The sequence below is a fragment of the Alligator mississippiensis genome, chromosome 16, assembly GCF_030867095.1.
Source record: "Alligator mississippiensis isolate rAllMis1 chromosome 16, rAllMis1, whole genome shotgun sequence".
NCBI classification, from domain to species: Eukaryota; Metazoa; Chordata; order Crocodylia; family Alligatoridae; genus Alligator; species Alligator mississippiensis.
In genome coordinates, this window is record NC_081839.1 from 15,480,738 (window position 1) to 15,498,598 (window position 17,861).

The 17,861-nt window shown below is 49.6% G+C and overlaps 1 protein-coding gene across 1 annotated transcript; it reads left to right on the forward strand.

Moving 5' to 3' along the window:
• Nucleotides 1-14,506: 14,506 nt before the first annotated feature.
• Nucleotides 14,507-17,067, forward strand: LOC132246465 (leukocyte elastase inhibitor A-like). Its single transcript, XM_059719599.1, has 2 exons — nucleotides 14,507-15,388; nucleotides 16,014-17,067. The coding sequence occupies exons 1-2, from the start codon at nucleotides 15,233-15,235 to the stop codon at nucleotides 16,416-16,418; spliced, it is 561 nt and encodes a 186-aa protein (XP_059575582.1). The 5' UTR covers nucleotides 14,507-15,232; the 3' UTR covers nucleotides 16,419-17,067.
• The last annotated feature ends 794 nt before the right edge of the window (nucleotides 17,068-17,861 follow it).

Consider the following 17,861-nt stretch of genomic DNA (forward strand, 5'->3'; position numbering starts at 1 on the left):
TGTGTTCCTACCTTTCTGTACACTTCAGTCTTAAATGACTTGCCCAGGTCCTGCGAGAAGAAGGTAAGGCGCCCGGCCTGGCAGTGCTCGGTGGACCGACTCGTGAGCCAGGAAAGGCAGAGAGAGTGCAGTGGTGCCACGCGCGTGTTGTTTCTGCTAGCAATACTGTTTTCTCCTCTTCAGAATAAAGTGCACGGAGAACTACAAGCCCAGAGACTTGAAAGCCTTGTCGGCAGAGCTGTTGCTTGTTTTTCCAGCCTTCTAAAAGGGGCGGCCAGGTCAGCTCCGTGACGCAGAAACCTCCGTTATCTGGGATGCTGAGACGGTGTCCGCCATCAGGGACGGCACACGCTCCTGGGAGTCCCGGCAGGAGGGCCAGATCCACAGCGATGCCCACAACAAAGATGCCTCGCCACCGCAATCATCTCTGGACACGTCTTCCTCGCAGGACGAGCTAGGACTCCTACCTTGCTGGGTGACTCTAACCACCGCTGCTCTGGCCTCAGCCTTGAGGTTTCTCCTAGACGCTTCGAGAGCTGTTCCCATGGTCTCCTTCTTACCGTCTTGAATGCAAAAGCAAGTGGAGTGGGGCCTGGTCTCCTCTTTCTGGGTCTGGAGTTGAGCCAAAATGTTCCCGGCTGGCAGAAGAGCAGAGATGTCTCCAAAAGCATAAGGCAAACTGCAGTCCATCCTCACGTGGGCTTGTGCTGTCCACACTCCTGTGGGGCAGGGACCTGGCTCCACGCACGCTTCCTTTGCAGGAATAATTGCAGCAATTCCTTGAATGACGAGTATCTGCCGTTCCTCGTGTCGAAGACTGTATTTGTAAAGATTAATATATAGGGGCTGTGCATGGACAAGCGTAGCGCCTTTCCCCAGTGTTGTCACCATGCTGCTGCGAAGCACTGACTCTTGTAGGTTGGGGGGTTTGTGCCCCTATCCCTGAAAGAAGCTGCAGCTGTCGTGTGTGCGCGCATGCAAGGGAGTGGGGGTCCTTTCTTTTTCCCTTTGAAAGGATCAGAGTCCAGATGAACGTGTCTTTCCCAAGTGGCCACCTCTGTGTCAACACCAGCACTTCTCAGCCTTGTCTGTGATGTGCCCTGCCCGAGTTCAGGTTTTCTTTTCTGTCAAAGTAGACATTGCTGAATCCCACGGGCCCAGGGGAGGAGGAGGGTGCTTGAAAACCCTGAAACACGTGTACGGGCTCTGGAGCCAACGCCTTAGCTTGAGAGCCGACGCCTTGGCTTACTAGCACTGAAAGCTAGTTCAAGATCCAGCGTGCTTGTCGCCTCTTATGGCATTTGCTTGTTGAAGAGTGAAGCAAAATCAATCCGATTTACTTCTTGTTTCTTGCAGTTCCTTCCCAATTAGTACATTTACCTAACAAACAGACAAAACAAAACCAAAAACCAAAAAAAGAGAAAAAAGAAAAAAAAAGCTTTCACTCACATGTATAAATCATAAAAAAATATTTCTATGCATTTGGAGCTTAACCAACTTGACAGTGTTCATTGAAAGGGAAAAAAGATGCAAATGTGACGTGTCAGCTCTGCAGGGCGTTGTTTGAGCCTCATGAGAAGTGTGTCACACCGGACAACAAGGCAACTGGGCGGTGCTGTATTTTTACGTCTGAGGAGCAAGCTTATACGTTTTGGGATGAGTTCTTCTATGCTCAGTATTGGCTAACATGTCAGCATGGTAAATCTTCTAGTTTATAAAGTGATCCCATAATTCAGATGATTATAGACTATATAACTTTGCTTTAGCTGATGATAGATTAGGTCTTTTTCTGTGCAACATGAAGAGCTGAGGGAAAAAACCTCCTGGTTTTAAATGACTTTAGACCATGTCAGCTGCAGGGTGATCGGTACACTTGAGTGTGTGGTGACTTTTTATTTTGTGGGACTTTTTAATAATCGCTGATAATGTTGTGCTCCTTCCTAAAGAAGAGATATTTCCTCCTCTCAGCAGGTCTGATAATACCTAGATCTCAGATGCAAGGTGTTTGGCTGTGTGTCGTCTGGGTTTGCGTGGCATGGGCTCGGATACTTGAACGCCAGCGTGGTTTCCTCTGAGTGGGGACCGACCAAGGATTGAATTCCCCACGCTGGTCTGGGCCCAACCCCTGTGCAGCATTTAACTACGGCATCTCTCAACAAAAGGAGTGCTCACAAATGGCAGGGAAGCATTTTGGAGCATATGCGAGCTCTCGCTGCAGGGAAGGGAAACTTGTACTGGACTTTCCAGGGAAGCCAGTCCCAGGATGGGGTTGATTTTGTCTGCATCCAGGTCACACACCGTGCCCAGTCCCTATGCTGCGGACTTCCACATCTGCCACTGTCTTACGCGGTCTAATCCACCTTTTCAGACTCAAGTCACCCCATGGAAAATGTCAGCTTATGTTTTGACTATGGAAAAATTGAGCAAATCTCTTGTAAAGACCTCAGGCAGACCACAGCAGGCCAGAATGCTCTTGTCACCGTTATTTCCTATATGAAATCTGGGTTTCTCCTGTGCAGGTGTGTACACAACTAAGAGTGGGAATAGTGAGTCACCCTCCAGACCCCTCCCAGGATCTCCTGGCACCTTGGCTGAGAATTGCTGGCACGGGGCAGAAGGGGCGGGGGTCTTACCCGGGCCGTAGTCCATGATTTTGGAGAGGCAGGGGGTTCCCCCTGGGAAAAACTCCAGCGCCACAATCAGGGCTCGGTTTTCCAGCCAGCTGTGCTTGCATCAACTGCATCTCCAGCCGGGGCAGGGAGCGGGTGTCAGCGTTCAATAGTAAACTGCTTGCCTTGTAGCATGTTAGAGAACCCAAAAAGCATGAAAATGTATTCAAAAACTTAAATTGAAGTGAGTAGTCTTGCTAATCATGAGAAAGGGCCTGCATGAGATCAGGAGGAATTTTAATGTGGTCTCCAGGACGAGACGATGGAGGCATGTTTGTGCCAGCCACTCTTTAGCAGCGTTGAACCAGAATGTCAGGTGGGAGCCCGAACGGGAGCTGAAACTAGGGGGCGGGATCATAGCCGCAAAAACGGGGGAAAGCAATGCAGAACTCAGCTTTTTTGCGTAGAGTTGTAGGTATGAAGATGGCATGACAAATATTTCACTTAATTTCAGTTTTCCCTCAGAAATGGGATGCCCTTTCAATGCAGGTGGCTTTGCACAGGACAAGTATGGAAATCTTGAGATCAGCACCTTTTCCATTGGGACCATCTCCGTTCCCTTTGGTTGCAGAGGTCAAGCTGCCCTTGGTGGGAACAAAGGCTAGGACACACTGTAGGTTCAACACATCGCCCCTGTACATGTTCAGGGCTGGCATGTCCCCTTCTTGAGGACAGTCAAGAAAACAGAGACGTAGTGCTCTCCCCACCGCTCTCTAGGACACTTATTTCCAACTTCTTTGCCACGACCACTGTCAGCCTTCAGTAGTTTTCAGTTCACCTTTCCCTTTCATCATGAAACTTTTAATTGCAGGGAAGGATGTCTTTTGCATTTGTGGATCATGTCTGGGGAACCATTGCTCTAAGATAAGCTGCACTTCCTCTGAATATAGCAGTTGCTGTTGTGAGTACGTATGAGTCCAACGTAACTCTTATTCCTTCCCTAGCCGCTTACCTTCTCTCATTGTGTTTGATGATAGCTCAGGCCTGAAGTGCCATGCAGCCATAGCCCCAGGTTGAATGGTTTATGATGAAGGCTTGAACAAATCGTATGCCGTGGTACAGTGCACATACAGATACTGCTTTGCAACCAGTGGACACTAAGCTATGTGCACTTATTTCCCAATGTTTGGAACGACCACTGTCAACCTTCAGTATTTTTCAGTTCACCTTTCCCTTTTCTCATTCTGCATTGGGGCTGGCAGAGCTTCCCGCAGTTTGATCCACTCTCTGGTGGGCTTGAGAGACAGGCAGGCAGGGCTGGGGCATCCGCAGGGGCTGCGCAGGCAAGAGATGAAGCATGGCACAGGCATGTACTGCAATGAATGGCACCCAGCAGGAGATGGACCCCGGGGTGCCACCTCAGCAGCCCCTGCTGCCATGTGCTGCCAATGCCCCCCGGTCCTGCAGGCTGGATCCCAGCGCGGAGCGGGCTGGAGGCTGCCAACCCCTGTCCTGAACACCAAGACCCCAGGGGCAGGTTTCACGATGCACACGTAGTCGGTCCCCCAGGCCCTGCACAGCAGGAGACGAGCTCCGCAAGGATGTCTGCTGTTGTGCGTGGATGTAGGACAGTGATTCGTGCCCCTTTGAAGGCTTGATGCCAGAGCTCACCCGCAGTGGGAATTGGCCTGAGTCAGGCCAGCAAGACGAGGCTCTCAGTGAGACAGGAAGATCGCTGTGTGGGCTGTGCTAAATACACTTGAGTGACCAGAGAAAACTGCCTGATCATTTCTTGGCCGTGATGTAAGTGCCTGCCTTACACACTCACACACACAGCACACGCAATAACCTCTGGAGCACGACTGAGCTCCCTGCTCTCTGTCAAGGCAGAGGTTTCCCACCATGGTCTGCTCAACGTGCTGGAGAATGGGAGGCCTCTGGTTTGGCAAGTCACATTTTAAAACTTAGGTTACGCGGTGCACCCATCTTTGCATGTAAAACACTTCATGTGGAGAAGGGGACCGAGGTGGGATAACATGAGATAGATGAAGACCAAGCTGTTAGATGGGTGAGGAGGAGTCTTAGTAAGCATAAAATTATAGCTGTTAGTCGTGTTTCAGCTCTTGCAGCAGTCGTGCCTTCCTAAAAACAGAACTTTTAATGATCCCTGAGAAACGTCTGTTCTCTATTCCCATTACAAGGATGGGAAGGACATGGGACTGTTTAATGCCAGGAAATGAAAGATCTAACCTTGTATAATTTAACACAGAAAAGCACTTACTCTGTGGAAATTTGATTAGGGAAATCCTGCAGTGCGTCTCCACCTCTCCCTGCAGAACGGCACCAATTCTTCCCATACTTCTCCCTAGTTCATCTACTAGCTGAGTGGGAACAAGGACATCTCCAGAGATGATGAAGTGCCAGGATGCAGGACAGGGACATTTCTACCTGGGAGAAGTGGGACAATCTGTGCCTTCTCCTTTGCCTGAGGAAGGGTGAGGGAGCCCAGTAGCTTACAAATAAAGAAGTTTTTTTTACAACTATTTACTTGGTCTAATAGAAGATACCACCCTGTAATATCTGGTATAAGCAAGTCTTTTGGGCCTGGACCTGTGGTTCTGGTCATTAGAGACCTTCATGTAAGCACCAAAGTTCATCAAGGATGAGCCTTTTTGCAGGTAAGAGTACATGGATTTGGAAATTGTGGGTGGGTGCAGCAACCAGGCCACACTTTAGAGGTCAGCTGAACTTTGAGATGACTTAAGAGTTCAACATGTCCACTCCAGACACTTCATAGATGAGAAAGGGCCACGGGGTGGTGGGGACAGAAGAAAGGGAAGGTGACGATTTTACTCATTCCAAAACTAGGCCTTACTTTGTAAAGCTGTATTTCTGCTAGGAGTCCCTACCCTACTCAACCTTGAGTATATCTATATCTGTATCTGTAGCTATATCTATATCCTCCATAATGGCCCAAAGAATTGTGGAGAAAACGCAAACGAATTGGAAATCGTTGGGTATTCGTTTCTCTGAAGTCTCATAAGTAGGCTGCTCGTTCTCCATGCCCGCTTTCTGCTGGACTTGTTTCCCAAATAACAAGTGTTATCTCTGAAAAAAATCTGAATAGGAACACATTGTAAAAAAGGTTCTCTATTTTCTTCATTTCCTACTGCAGTTTTCTGAGCAGCGGGTTGGGGTCCTGTCGCTGGAGTCATTCAAGAGCTAACTGTCTGCTTTCAGAGCAATTCTTTTCATAGCAATTCTTTTCACTTTCCTGTGGGATGTCTAAACACCTGATGGCTACTTGAGCATCCCAGGGCCAGTCATGTAAAAAAACACCATCTAATTCCTAATTCATAGATTCATAGATGTTAGGGTCGGAAGGGACCTCAATAGATCATCAAGTCTGACCCCCTGCATAGGCAGGAAAGAGTGCTGGGTCTAGATGACCCCAGCTAGATGCCTATCTAACCTCCTCTTGAAGACCCCCAGGGTAGGGGAGAGCACGACCTCCCTTGGGAGCCCGTTCCAGACCTTGGCCACTCGAACTGTGAAGAAGTTCTTCCTAATGTACAGTCTAAATCTGCCCTCTGCTAGCTTGTGGCCACTATTTCTTGTAACCCCCGGGGGCGCTTTGGTGAATAAAACCTCACCAATTCCCTTCTGTGCCCCCGTGATGAACTTATAGGCAGCCACAAGGTCACCTCTCAACCTTCTCTTGCGGAGGCTGATAAGGTCTAGGTTCTCTAGTCTCTCGTCGTACCCAAGCCCTTAACCATACGAGTGGCTCTTCTCTGGACCCTCTCCAGGTTATCCGCATCCCTCTTGAAGTGCAGTGCCCAGAATAGCACGCAGTACTCCAACTGCGGTCTGACCAGCGCCTGAGAGAGGGGAAGTATCACCTCCTTGGATCTGTTCGTCATGCATCTGCTGATGCATGATAAAGTGCCATTGGCTTTTCTCATGGCTTCGTCACACTGCCGGCTCATGTTCATCTTGGAGTCCACTAGGACTCCAAGATCCCTCTCCACTTCCGTGCCACCCAGCAGGTCATTCCCTAGGCTATAGGTGTGCTGGACATTTTTCCTCCCTAGGTGCAGCACTTTGCATTTCTCCTTGTTGAACTGCATTCTGTTGTTTTCTGCCCACTTGTCCAACCTGTCCAGGACTGCTTGCAGCTGTTCTCTGCCCTCCGGCGTGTCCACTTCTCCCCATAGCTTTGTGTCATCTCCAAACTTGGACAGAGTACATTTGACTCCCTCGTCCAAGTCACTGATGAAGACATTAAAGAGTATCGGTCCAAGGACCGAGCCCTGCGGGACCCCACTGCCCACACCCTTCCAGGTCGAGCCCGACCCATCCACCACGACTCTCTGGGTGTGACCCTCTAGCCAATTCGCCACCCACCGGACTGTGCAGTCATCCAAGTCACAGCCTCTTAACTTGTTCACCAGTATGGGGTGGGATACTGTATCAAAGGCCTTCCTTAAGTCTAAGTATACGACATCCACCCCCTCCTCCTGCGTCCAGGTGTTTTGTAACCTGGTCATAAAAAGAGACTAGATTAGTCAGGCACGATCTGCCTGCCACGAACCCGTGCTGGTTTCCCCTCAGCATAATTTGTCCTGCTGGGCTCTTGCAAATGTGAGCCTTGATAATTTTTTCAAAGATTTTGCCTTTGATGGAGGTGAGACTGACTGGCCTATAGTTGCCCGGGTCCTCCTTCCTCCCTGTCTTGAAAATGGGGATCACATTGGCCCTTTTCCAGTCCTCCGGGACTTGTCCTGTGCTCCACGAGTGCTCAAATATTCCCGCCAGTGGCTCTGCAATGATGTCGGCCAGTGCCTTCAGCACCCTCGGATGGAGCTTATCCGGGCCTGCCGACTTAAAGGCATCCAGTTCCTCCAAGTGACTCTGCACCATCTCAGGGTCTATGCATGGCAGTCTGGTGCCTTGCTGCTGCCTCTCTACAACCCCAGTGAGAGACTTGTCGTGCCCCTCACTTAGGAACACTGAGGCAAAGAACTTGTTGAGGAGTTCAGCCTTGTCCCCCTTGTCTGTCACCAGTTGCTTCTGCCCATTTAGTAGGGGTCCTATTCCTCCCTGGGCGTTCCTTTTACTCCCTATATATCTAAAAAACAATTTCTTGTTGTCTTTTAATGTTATCATAATTTCAGTAAAATATTAATAAATGTTGAATTGAAGAAGCATTCTGCCTTTTGAAAAGACATCTTGTTCAGGAGAGTACAACTGTTTAAAAAGATGACCTTTAACAGGACTTTTTAACTAATAAATATTTAATTGTCTTAAATAATAGGAACATAAATGTTTTACCTATATACAATTTGTCATCTCAGGAATGGAGGTTGTACAGCCATTCTGTAGACACTGTCCGGGTGCACGTCCGTGCTTTTGCCACGTTTAGATGAAAACTGGAACTGACCCAGGCTGGGGGCTAAAAACCTGATCCTGCCAAACTTTCCCAGACCCCAGAAATCCCCTGCAGATCCTGCATCCCCATAATCCCTCCCATGGATCGTGCTTGCCCCCATCTTCCCACAAATTGTGCCAACCCATTCCCCACCCAACCCCCCATGGACTGCACCTGCCCCCCCACCGCCACCCCCCTGCAGACACCCCCTGCCCCCTGCCCCTCTGCCGATGCCCCCCTATCTAGGGTTACCAGGGGGAGCAGGGAGCTGTGGGTTGGGAATGAGGAGCACCAGCAGCGCTGGGGGGTGGGAAAGGGGCCACGTTAGTCAAAATTGTTCTTGGGAATGCTCCCCGGGGGAGACACGTGGGTTCAAGCCCATTGTGTTCCTGGGAGCCAAAGACCCGGACCCCCCAGTGAAGAGCCAGGAGGTAGGAGCTGGGCTGAGAGAGAGGGCGAGTGAGCACAGGGGCGCTTGTAGGGGGCTGAGGAAGTGCGAGCATGTGTGTGCATGTGTGCGTGTGGGGCCATGCTGGGCAGGATATGTCAGCTGAGTGGAGCCCGGGAGGGAAACCCCCCCTGCCCAGGTCCCTACTTAGTTGAGCCCCCCGGGACCCCTGTGAACAGAGAGCACAAGCAGGTGCAGCCCAACTAGGGAGCAGCGGTTTGCACGGGAGTTTGTGCAGAGGGGCGTGCAGAAGGTGCCCAGAGGGCTGGGCCGAGCAAGCGGCCTGAGCCCAGAGGCCTGAAGAGCAGCTGATGGCTGATCTATGCACAGAGCTTTAACCTGACTTTGCAGGGGCCGGGGAAAGGTCAAGTGGAGCGTGCCCGGGGACTTGCGCACAGGAAAGCTCCCTTGTGCAGGACACAAAAACAACTGTTTTTCAAAAACTAATGCAGCGGTTCTCCCACAGCATCTCAGGACATCAAGGGGGTCAGCTGGGACCTCAGCTGCCTGTACAGCAATGCCAGGAGCATGGGGAACAAGCAAGAGGAGCTAGCCTGCCGGCTCTCTACTGGGCAATATGACCTGGTAGGGATCACAGAGGGGAGGCTGCAGGTTCTGCCCGGGACAGACGGCAGCAGCAATTATCTCTGGTGCTGGGCGCACCCCGTGCCCAGTGCTGGTCCCAGGCGACAGGGCAGCCTCCTCTCATCCAGGGCACAGATCCAGGGGCTCGAACTACCGGGAGGGCAACTGGGCTGTGCTGGACTCCTAAGAGATCATGTTCGCACTTGAGCCCGGCCTCTTGAGCTTCATGCTCGCGCTGGTGCTGGACCTCCTTGTGCTGGTGCTGGGCCTCCTTCTCCATAATCTGCATCTGCATCAGCTCCAGGTCATGCTTGAGCTTGCACTCCTCAGCTTCCAGCTGCAGCTGGGATTTGCCCAAGTCCCACTCAGAGGACGGCCCCTCGGGTTCTGCATGGACACACGCAGGTGATCTTGCAGCCTAGTCATCATCACACAGGATCTTAATCAGGTCTTCTCTCTTCTGCTCCCTCCTCTCTCTCTCTTCACCTCTTTCAAGTTGACCGCAGTCATGTGGTCATACTCGTCAGCCACCCCAGCTATCTACACTGACCACTTGACCCGATGCCAAATTAGAGATTGTTTGCTCAAGGGTTTCCAGTGACTCTGCTTCCTTCCCCAAATGATGCCTTCAAGACACAGGTTGTCGGATCCCACAGCTACCAACACACGTGGTGGGCCAGTAGGGGGTGCTCCAGCATTGAGCCATGTGTCTCACTGCACCCAACCACCTTCCAGGCTCCAAGTGCCTCCGTGGGGGCACCTCACGTCCAGCCGCCCCCACTCCTGGAGCACACCTGCAAGCCTGGGGTAATGAAGCCACCATCCACAATCTGGTCTGATCTTGGTCCTGTGCCCCATGGGAAAGACAGGCCTAGTAGTCCTTGATGGTATTTAATCCACTGCACAAACTTGGGGTGCTTCCCTGTCTGAAGCTGATATAGTGGTTTCCCTTACTCAGCCGAACCAAGGGGATCCCAAGGCATCATTTACACCCTTTCCCAATGAGTCTCCCATGCTAGGTACACAGGAGAAACGTATTGGTTACAAGAAGTAGGTTTGGAATATGGCACAGGATAGAGCAATATCAGAGAAATCCCTTAGTGCAAACGGTGGCATGATAGCCTTTGATCACGCATCTGAGTTCATGCAGGCTATCTATTTAGTTAGTGAGGCTGTGCAAAATTTTGCCGGGTGTTTCATTTCAAAGCTGTTTCAAAGTGTTTCAGGCTCAAAACAGTGAAACTGAAACACAACAAAAGGAGTCAAAATGAAAGAAGGGCACTTGTAACATTTCAAAAGCTTGAAACCATTTTGAATTTTGAAACAGGGCTTACTTGTTGTCCCCGACAGCAGCGGCAGCCTTGTCATATCCGGCTCACAGATCTGGGGGCTTGCACACCTGGGAGGAGTCTGGCACAGCGCAGCAGCCCTGCCAGGGGTGTGAGCCCCCAGATCAGTGTATCAGATGAGGGGAGGCTGCAGCTGCTGTCTGGGACCAAGCTCCCGTGTCTGTGCCGGATGAGGGGAGGCTGCAGCTGCTGCCTGGGACAGGCAGCACCAGCATTTATCTCCAATGCTGGGTGCAGCCTGTACCCCCGGGAAGGCTGCCAGGCTGTGCTGGACTCCTTCCAGGGATGCGAGCCCCAGACCTGTGAGCTGGATGAAAGGAGGCTGCCCTGTCACCTGTGACTGGTGCTGAACCCGAATAAGCCCAGCTTCGAAACGCAAAATAGTTTGAAACTTTCAAAATGTTCTGAGTGCCCTCGTTTCATTTCGAAGCTGTATCAAATCCTTTTGTTCTGTTTCAATGTCACTGTTTTGAGCCTGAAACACTTTGAAACAGCTTTGAAATGAAACACAAGGCAAAATTTTGCACAGCCTCACTAACTAAATAGATAGCCTGCATGAACTCAGATGCGTGATCAAAGGCCATCATGCCACCGTTTGCACTAAGGGATTTCTCTGATATTGCTCTATCCTGTGCCATATTCCAAACCTACTTCTTGTAACTAGTACGTTTCTCCTGTGTACGTAGCATGGGAGACTCATTGGGAGAGGGTGTAGATGGTGCCTTGGGATCCCCTTGGTTTGGCTTAGTAAGGGGGACCACTATTTCTGCTTCAGACAGGGAGGCACCCCAAGTTGTAGCAGTGGATCAAATACCCTCAAAGACTACTAGGCCTTTGTTTCCCATGGGGCATAGGGCCAAGATCAGTCCAGATCGAGATTGGTGGTTTCATTTTCCCCAGCCTTGCAGGCATGGTCCAGGAGTGGGGGTGCCTGGTCTTGAGGTGCCCCCAGGGGGGCACTTAGAGCTTGGAAGGTGGTCAGGCTCAGTGAGGTGGGTGGCTCAACGCAGGAGCACTAGCTACTGGCCCACCACGTGTCATGGTAGCTGTGGGATCCGACAACCTGTGTCTTGAAGGCATTATTTGGGGAAGGAAACAGAGTCACTGGAAACCCTTGAGCAAACAATCTCTAATTTGGCATCGGGTCAAGTGGTCAGTGTAGATAGCTGGGGTGGCTGACGAGTATGACCACATGACTGTGGTCAACTTGAAAGAGGTGATGAAAGAGAGAGGAGGGAGCAGAAGAGAGAAGACCTGATTAAGATCCTGTGTGATGATGACCAGGCTGCAAGATCACCTCCACACGTGCATGCAGAACCCGGGGGCCATCCTCTGAGTGGGAGTTGTGCAAATACCAACTGCAGCTGGAAGCTGAGGAGTGCAAGGTCAAGCATAAGCTAGAGCTGAAGCGAATGGAGATGGTGGAGGAGGAGACCCAGTGCCAGCACAAGGAGGGCCAGTGCCAGCACGAAGAGGTCCAGCGCCATCATGAGCATGGTGCCCAAGAGGCCAGGTTCAAGTGCAAACACCACCGTGCAGTACTCAGGATGCAGTCAAACCCTGGAGTTGCAGGCGCGTAGCAAGCCCCAGCTGCTCCCCTCAGGCTGAACACCCCAATCTTCCCTCACAACAAACATGGAGGTGATCTAGAAGCCTTCCTAAAAAAAGTTTGAAAACTATGCATGCCACTGCAAGCTGGGAAAGGTCTTGAGCATATAACTAACCTCGTCTCCCAAGAGTGCATCACAAACTGCTGGGGATCAGGCTGGGACCAGGCAGCCAGTGAACAGGGACTGCCAACAGTGGAGCAGTTTGCGGCAGTTCACAGGCCAGTCGTGGGCAGGAGCACGTGGGGGCTTATGCCAGAGATTCAGGGAAGTGAAGGAGGAGGGGTGCTACTATGGGGTGACACGGAGCGCAGCCAAGGCCCCTGCCCTGCTGCTGCCTCCGGCCCGCAGCTCCTGGGAGGCCTCCACCGAGACAGGCCCCTTGGGTGGGTCGGCAGTGCCCTGAGCCCTGTCTGCGGAGGTTGCTGGGCGGGACCTCTGAAGCCTGGGGGTAGCGTCGGGGCCGGGAGTCTCTTGCCTGTGCCACCTGTGCCCGGATTGAGGCCCTGGAGGGGCAGGAGAGGGGACTCCATGCAGAGGTGAGCAGGCTGAGGGGCATCAGGGCAATTGAAGAAGGGATTGATGGTTACTTTCATTCTCCTGGATAAGGGAGGAGCACCAGGAGGTATGTGGGGGTGGGACGGAAAGGGGCTGTGGGATGGGAGTGAGGGGCACCGGCAGTGCTGGGGGGGCAGGGGGAAGGGTATATACCCCTTCCCCCACCCGGGTGTCTGCTTCTTTGCAATTGCAAAACCCTACCCCCATCCCTGCCTTGAAACAAACCTCCCTCCCATTTTCCCCCTATCCCTCCCACTCCTTGTGCCCAACATCCCTCCTGAACATAAATTATATTTCCTTCTGCTCCCCATTCCCACCTGACCCCATCCCTCCCATGCCTGCACCCCAACCCCCCACAGGTTCCCAGTGTCCCCCAGCCTGACGGTGTTATTTATGTCAGCTCCCTTTTAAAAAGCTTCCATTCAGGTCTGAGCCTGCTGCCTCTAAAGAGGCAAGGTAGGCGCCTCCTCTTTTTCTTGATTTCGGCAGGCCCTGGGGTGACAACAAAAGCTGGTTTTCTTCTTATACTGAAGTCTGCATTTCCTGGCTGTTCATTTCAGAGAACACGTTTGCTCCCTGTGGGAAGACTAGCTCTGCAGAAAGAGAAAAGCAAAGAAGAGTCGAGTGATTTACTCTGGATAGTAGCACTGCAAGCAAGCGTAGAAAACTGGTGAGCATTCAGAGGTGCATGCTGGCTGGACACGTACCACTTTGAAGTCTAAATAAGGTTCTTTCATTTGGTTTTTACTAGTTATAACACCTCCTTTCCCACCAACAGCAAAAGTATGAGAAGATGTTGGACCATCCAAAGTCATGCTTCTGGAAGTCTGAGAACACCAAACTTACCTGTGCACTAAATGAAACAGTTTTCTGGCTCGGAGATCATTGACTACAGACAGTAGCACGATGTATACACACAGGGCTGTACATTTAGGTTGAAAGGCAACCATTTGATTTGTTTCCTTAATGCATCATTTCCATGTGTGGTTTTCTACAGCTTGCATGTGTTGGGTTCTTTATTCAACAAAAAGGTCAAGGCAAATTCCTTTCCATTCAGCTGAGACAACACCTTTACCTCCTCATGCACCAAGAGCAGGGGTTGAACTTTGCCTTTTGGCAGCAGAGGAGATTGCTGCTCCCTGAGCTCACAGATACCTGTCTGCTAGCAATGGGAGACAGCTGTTTTCCAAAGAGGTGCGTGTGTGGGGAGGGGGGACACTGAGATGTTGGGTTGCTGGGTGCCAGAGGTGAGCAGAAAGAAGCCTGCTCAGCCTGGCTTTCTCCCCTCCCTTTGCATCTTCCCTCTCTTCACTGGCTCTGAAAGAGGGCTGGTAAACCCAGGGCAGGGCCTGATACTGCTGCTGATTTGATGGTGATGATAGTTTGACCTTGCAATGGTCAGGGATTGATGGTAGACTCAAGATACCCAGCAGGTTTAGCGCTTGCCAAACACTTCAAGTGCAATGCCTACAATCCAGTAGCCCTCTGTGAAGGTGAAGCTGTTCTGTGGGGAATGCTCGGGATTTATACAGTGCTTTCCCCAGTAGGGTCTTTGACCATAAGTATGGCTTTAGGCATGACAAGAGTACAAATAAATAGTAAAGGTTAGCACGGGCATGCAAAACCTCAAACAACTGGTGGCCAGGATCCCAGGGACAGTACATTTAAAGAAAAAAGGAATCGGGGAATTTGGTTGTACCTTTGAGGGAATATTAAGGGCACGAGGATACGTCATCCCTGTGTGAGGAAGGTTAAGAATCACGTCAATGGACTGGCTTGGCTAAACAGCAAATGCTTTTGTGACTTGAAACTTAACAAGGAATCTCTCAAAATGTGGAAGCGTAGCTACAATACTACAGATGGCAATAAAGGAAAAACCCGGGCAGACCAAGGCACTGTAATACAGCTACTACGAGACACACAAGCACCCTTTGAAGTTAGATGTCAAGGACCAAAGGAAGTGTAGGTCCATTACTGATTGGGGAAAGGGAATTAAAATTGCTCAATGTGGAAAAGGCAACGTGTTTAATGACTTCTTATCTCAGTCCGCATAAAATGTGTCCTAGAGGTATCAGGACACACCTGATAAGAAGTTGCGTTCATGTTCTGTTCTTGAGCCTGAAGCAATCCAAATCTATAAAACAGGATTCTGGCATGGCGCTATTCTGGCTTTTATAATGTTGGGTTCCAAAATGAGGAACGTAACTATATCCAGGGGATTTTAACTTAATTCTTCTCCTTAACAAATGGATGTTTTTCTCTGGTGTTCTTTAAAACAAAATGTCCTCATTTGAGATGTCAAAACAAATGCATGATGGGGTTGAGGGAAATTCTATCCTAACCCATAAGTCGGAAAAAAGTCGATATTGTCCTCTGTAGAATGAAAAGGAGAGTTATAATGAACTTGATGTGAGAGGGGCTGAAAGGGAGGAACACAACATGCCACTGTTCAGGTCCAGAAAGCCGACAGATAGAACAGGGGCTGGCTACCTGTGGAGAATTTCATCCTGGGCCAGAAACAGATCCTAGACCCAGTTTGACTGTGTGACTTCCAGTACACAGATTCTGGATAGGGGAATGTCTGTGCTTTCTGCTTCTCTTCGTGTCTGTTCTTCATATTACAGAATCGGACCAAGAATGTGCAGATGATGTTTCAGAATGGCTACTACAATCTGGCCATCATAGAGGAACCTGAGATTCAAGTGCTCAAACTCCCCTACGGTAAAAAAGGAGAAGGAGAACTGAGTATGTTCATTTTTTTACCAAAAGATATCAAGGATAACTCCACTGGCCTGGAACAGGTAAATCCTCTGATCTCTGAGGGTGTGTATAAAAGGCTTATATATGCTGCCTATGAATGCACTGATATCTTTGCTCATCTTCAATTACCTGGGCAGTACAGACAGAAGAAAAGGCAATAGTAAAGGTTCTTTATATTTTCTCCCATTTACTGTGGATTTTGAAGATGCCCGTTATTAGACCGAGAACATTCTATTTCATTTCCTTAGACAAAATATACATGGTAAATTGCTAATGAATAAAACTTTGGGGATTTAAAAAAAAATTCAACAATGAATCCTGAAAATATGACTTTTTAGTGACAATCTAAAAAATGTTACTTTGGGAGTGCGGCAGGATTGAGCATCAATTGTGCTGGTTAGATATTTCCCACATTTCAAATACAATTTGATATCTTTATCTCAAAAGACACAGGAAAAGATTAAAATATATTTGGAAATGGTCCTACTTCCCATTCTTCATTTGATTATGAGCTGTGTTCTGGTAATCCATTTGTTTTTTGTAATTAAATAAGCATACTAAACATGAAATTGAAAACCAGATTCACTCCACTTGCACAAATTCAGCTCTTTGGTCTCTTTGTTTTTTCATCCTAAGTTTTCTATTCTCCTGTTTTTGCCCCTGTAGCTTGACAGCGCACTCACCTATAAAAAATTTGTAGAGTGGACCACAATGACGGAGATGCATAAACAAAACGTGAATGTGTACCTGCCCCGATTCAAGATTCAGGAAAGCTATGACCTTGGGAAAACTCTGCAGGCTATGGGGATGCTCGATTTGTTTGACACTTCAAAGGCTGATTTATCAGGAATGAACGGAAACCGTGATCTGGCTGTGTCCAAAGCCATCCATAAATCTTACGTGGGTGTTAATGAAGAGGGCACTGAAGCAGCTGCTGCTACAGGGGTTGAAATAATTTATACAAGTCCTGGGATGCCTTATGAGTTTAAGGCTGACCACCCCTTCCTCTACCTTATCAAAAACAATGTAACCAACAGCGTTCTCTTTTATGGCCAATGTACCTCTCCTTAACTGGAGGGCACTTTGAAACAATATAGGAAGACCTACAACCTTGTTGTAGTGAGGATAAAAGATAATATTTCTCAAGTTTTTTGAAATTTTGCAAATTTGAAATGAGAGATTTTTGAATGCAATGGCTTCTAAGAAAAGTCTCCTAATACAGTGGCCGCAACCATACGGCTCCAGTCTGGTGTGGACCGAGTGCCTTTAGCAGCACGTTGGCAGTGGGGAGTTTTTCCTGAGCCCAAGCCAGGGTCAGGCATCTAGGAGCTGTGCCTGTGCCACTGCCACTGCTTCTCTCAGCCCCCTACCCTCTGGCTGGGGGGGAGAGTGCAGCTTCCCACTGGCTGAAAGCTTTGCCTATGCTACAACTGAGGGACGGTGGTGGCGATAAGTGGCAGAGGCCCGGGTGCAGCTAGAAACTGCCCAGCTCTTGCACAACCCCTTGCTGCCTGACCTTGACATGGGGGCAGGTGCAGGCACAGGCAGAGCTCTCCACCGCCAGTGGTTCTGCAGACTGAACCTGAATATGTTGCTGGCCCCTCTTCTATGATGTTATTGTCTTTTGCCTTTATATTGCTTAGAACTTATTGTCTTTATATTGGTTATTATAATGTAACCAAAGCAGCTATCTCCTAAATTTGAAATCATTTTGACTCCATTACGTGTTCTTGTTTCCATGTGTTTTAAACTGAGGAAAGTCTGAGTAAATCAGGTGGCCAAGTTGATGCCCCTGTTCATACAGAATGTGGCTGGAGACATTTCCCACAGTGAGTGAGCTGCAATCCTATTTTCTGGCTCCCTGGAGCCTTTCTTATAGAAAACCCAATGTTATGCCTTCCCTCACATCCTGGCATTACTCCTCCAATATAATCACATCAGCACTGCTTTAAAGAAGGGGTGCTTTCATGTACACTGAAAATTGGCAACAGAAGTAACTGGATAAACCCTCAGGTTTATGAAGTTTTGTAGTCACTCACCATATCGACAGCTACCCGGAGACCTTCTCCTTCACCATCATCCCCATCCCCACCCTGGCCTTTCCCTGAGCACAGGGAAGGGGGACATACTGTTGCACAGGTAGCTGACCTTCTTGCTGTGCACATGAGTAAAATCTCCTCCTTCCTTCATCAATCAGGTAGAGATCTCGGGAAAATTCTACAAATGTGGCAAGCGTTCCCATCTCTCTGCCCAAACGCTGGGAAGCAGGATGCTGCCTTCAAAATAACCCAACTTTCTGTCTGAGGACACCTGGGCATAAAGGTGCCTAGACCTAGACAACAGGAACCAGAGGGTTGTCTCTGTAATCCTGCTCCTCCTCAGAGCCCAGGTGCCTGACTCAGGGTGGTACGTCTGGCACTAAAAGGAGCCTACCTCTGAGGGGAAGCTGCAGTCATGTCCACCTTTTGCATAAGCTTAGTGGTTAGAGCACTCTGTCAGGAAGTTGGAAGCCTG

Coding starts and splice junctions, on each gene's coding strand:
- LOC132246465 (XM_059719599.1), top strand. CDS start 15,233: ATGATGTTTCAGAATGGCTACTACAATCTGGCCATCATAGAGGAACCT. Junction 15,389..16,013: donor ACTCCACTGGCCTGGAACAG/GTAAATCCTCTG, acceptor TTGCCCCTGTAG/CTTGACAGCGCACTCACCTA.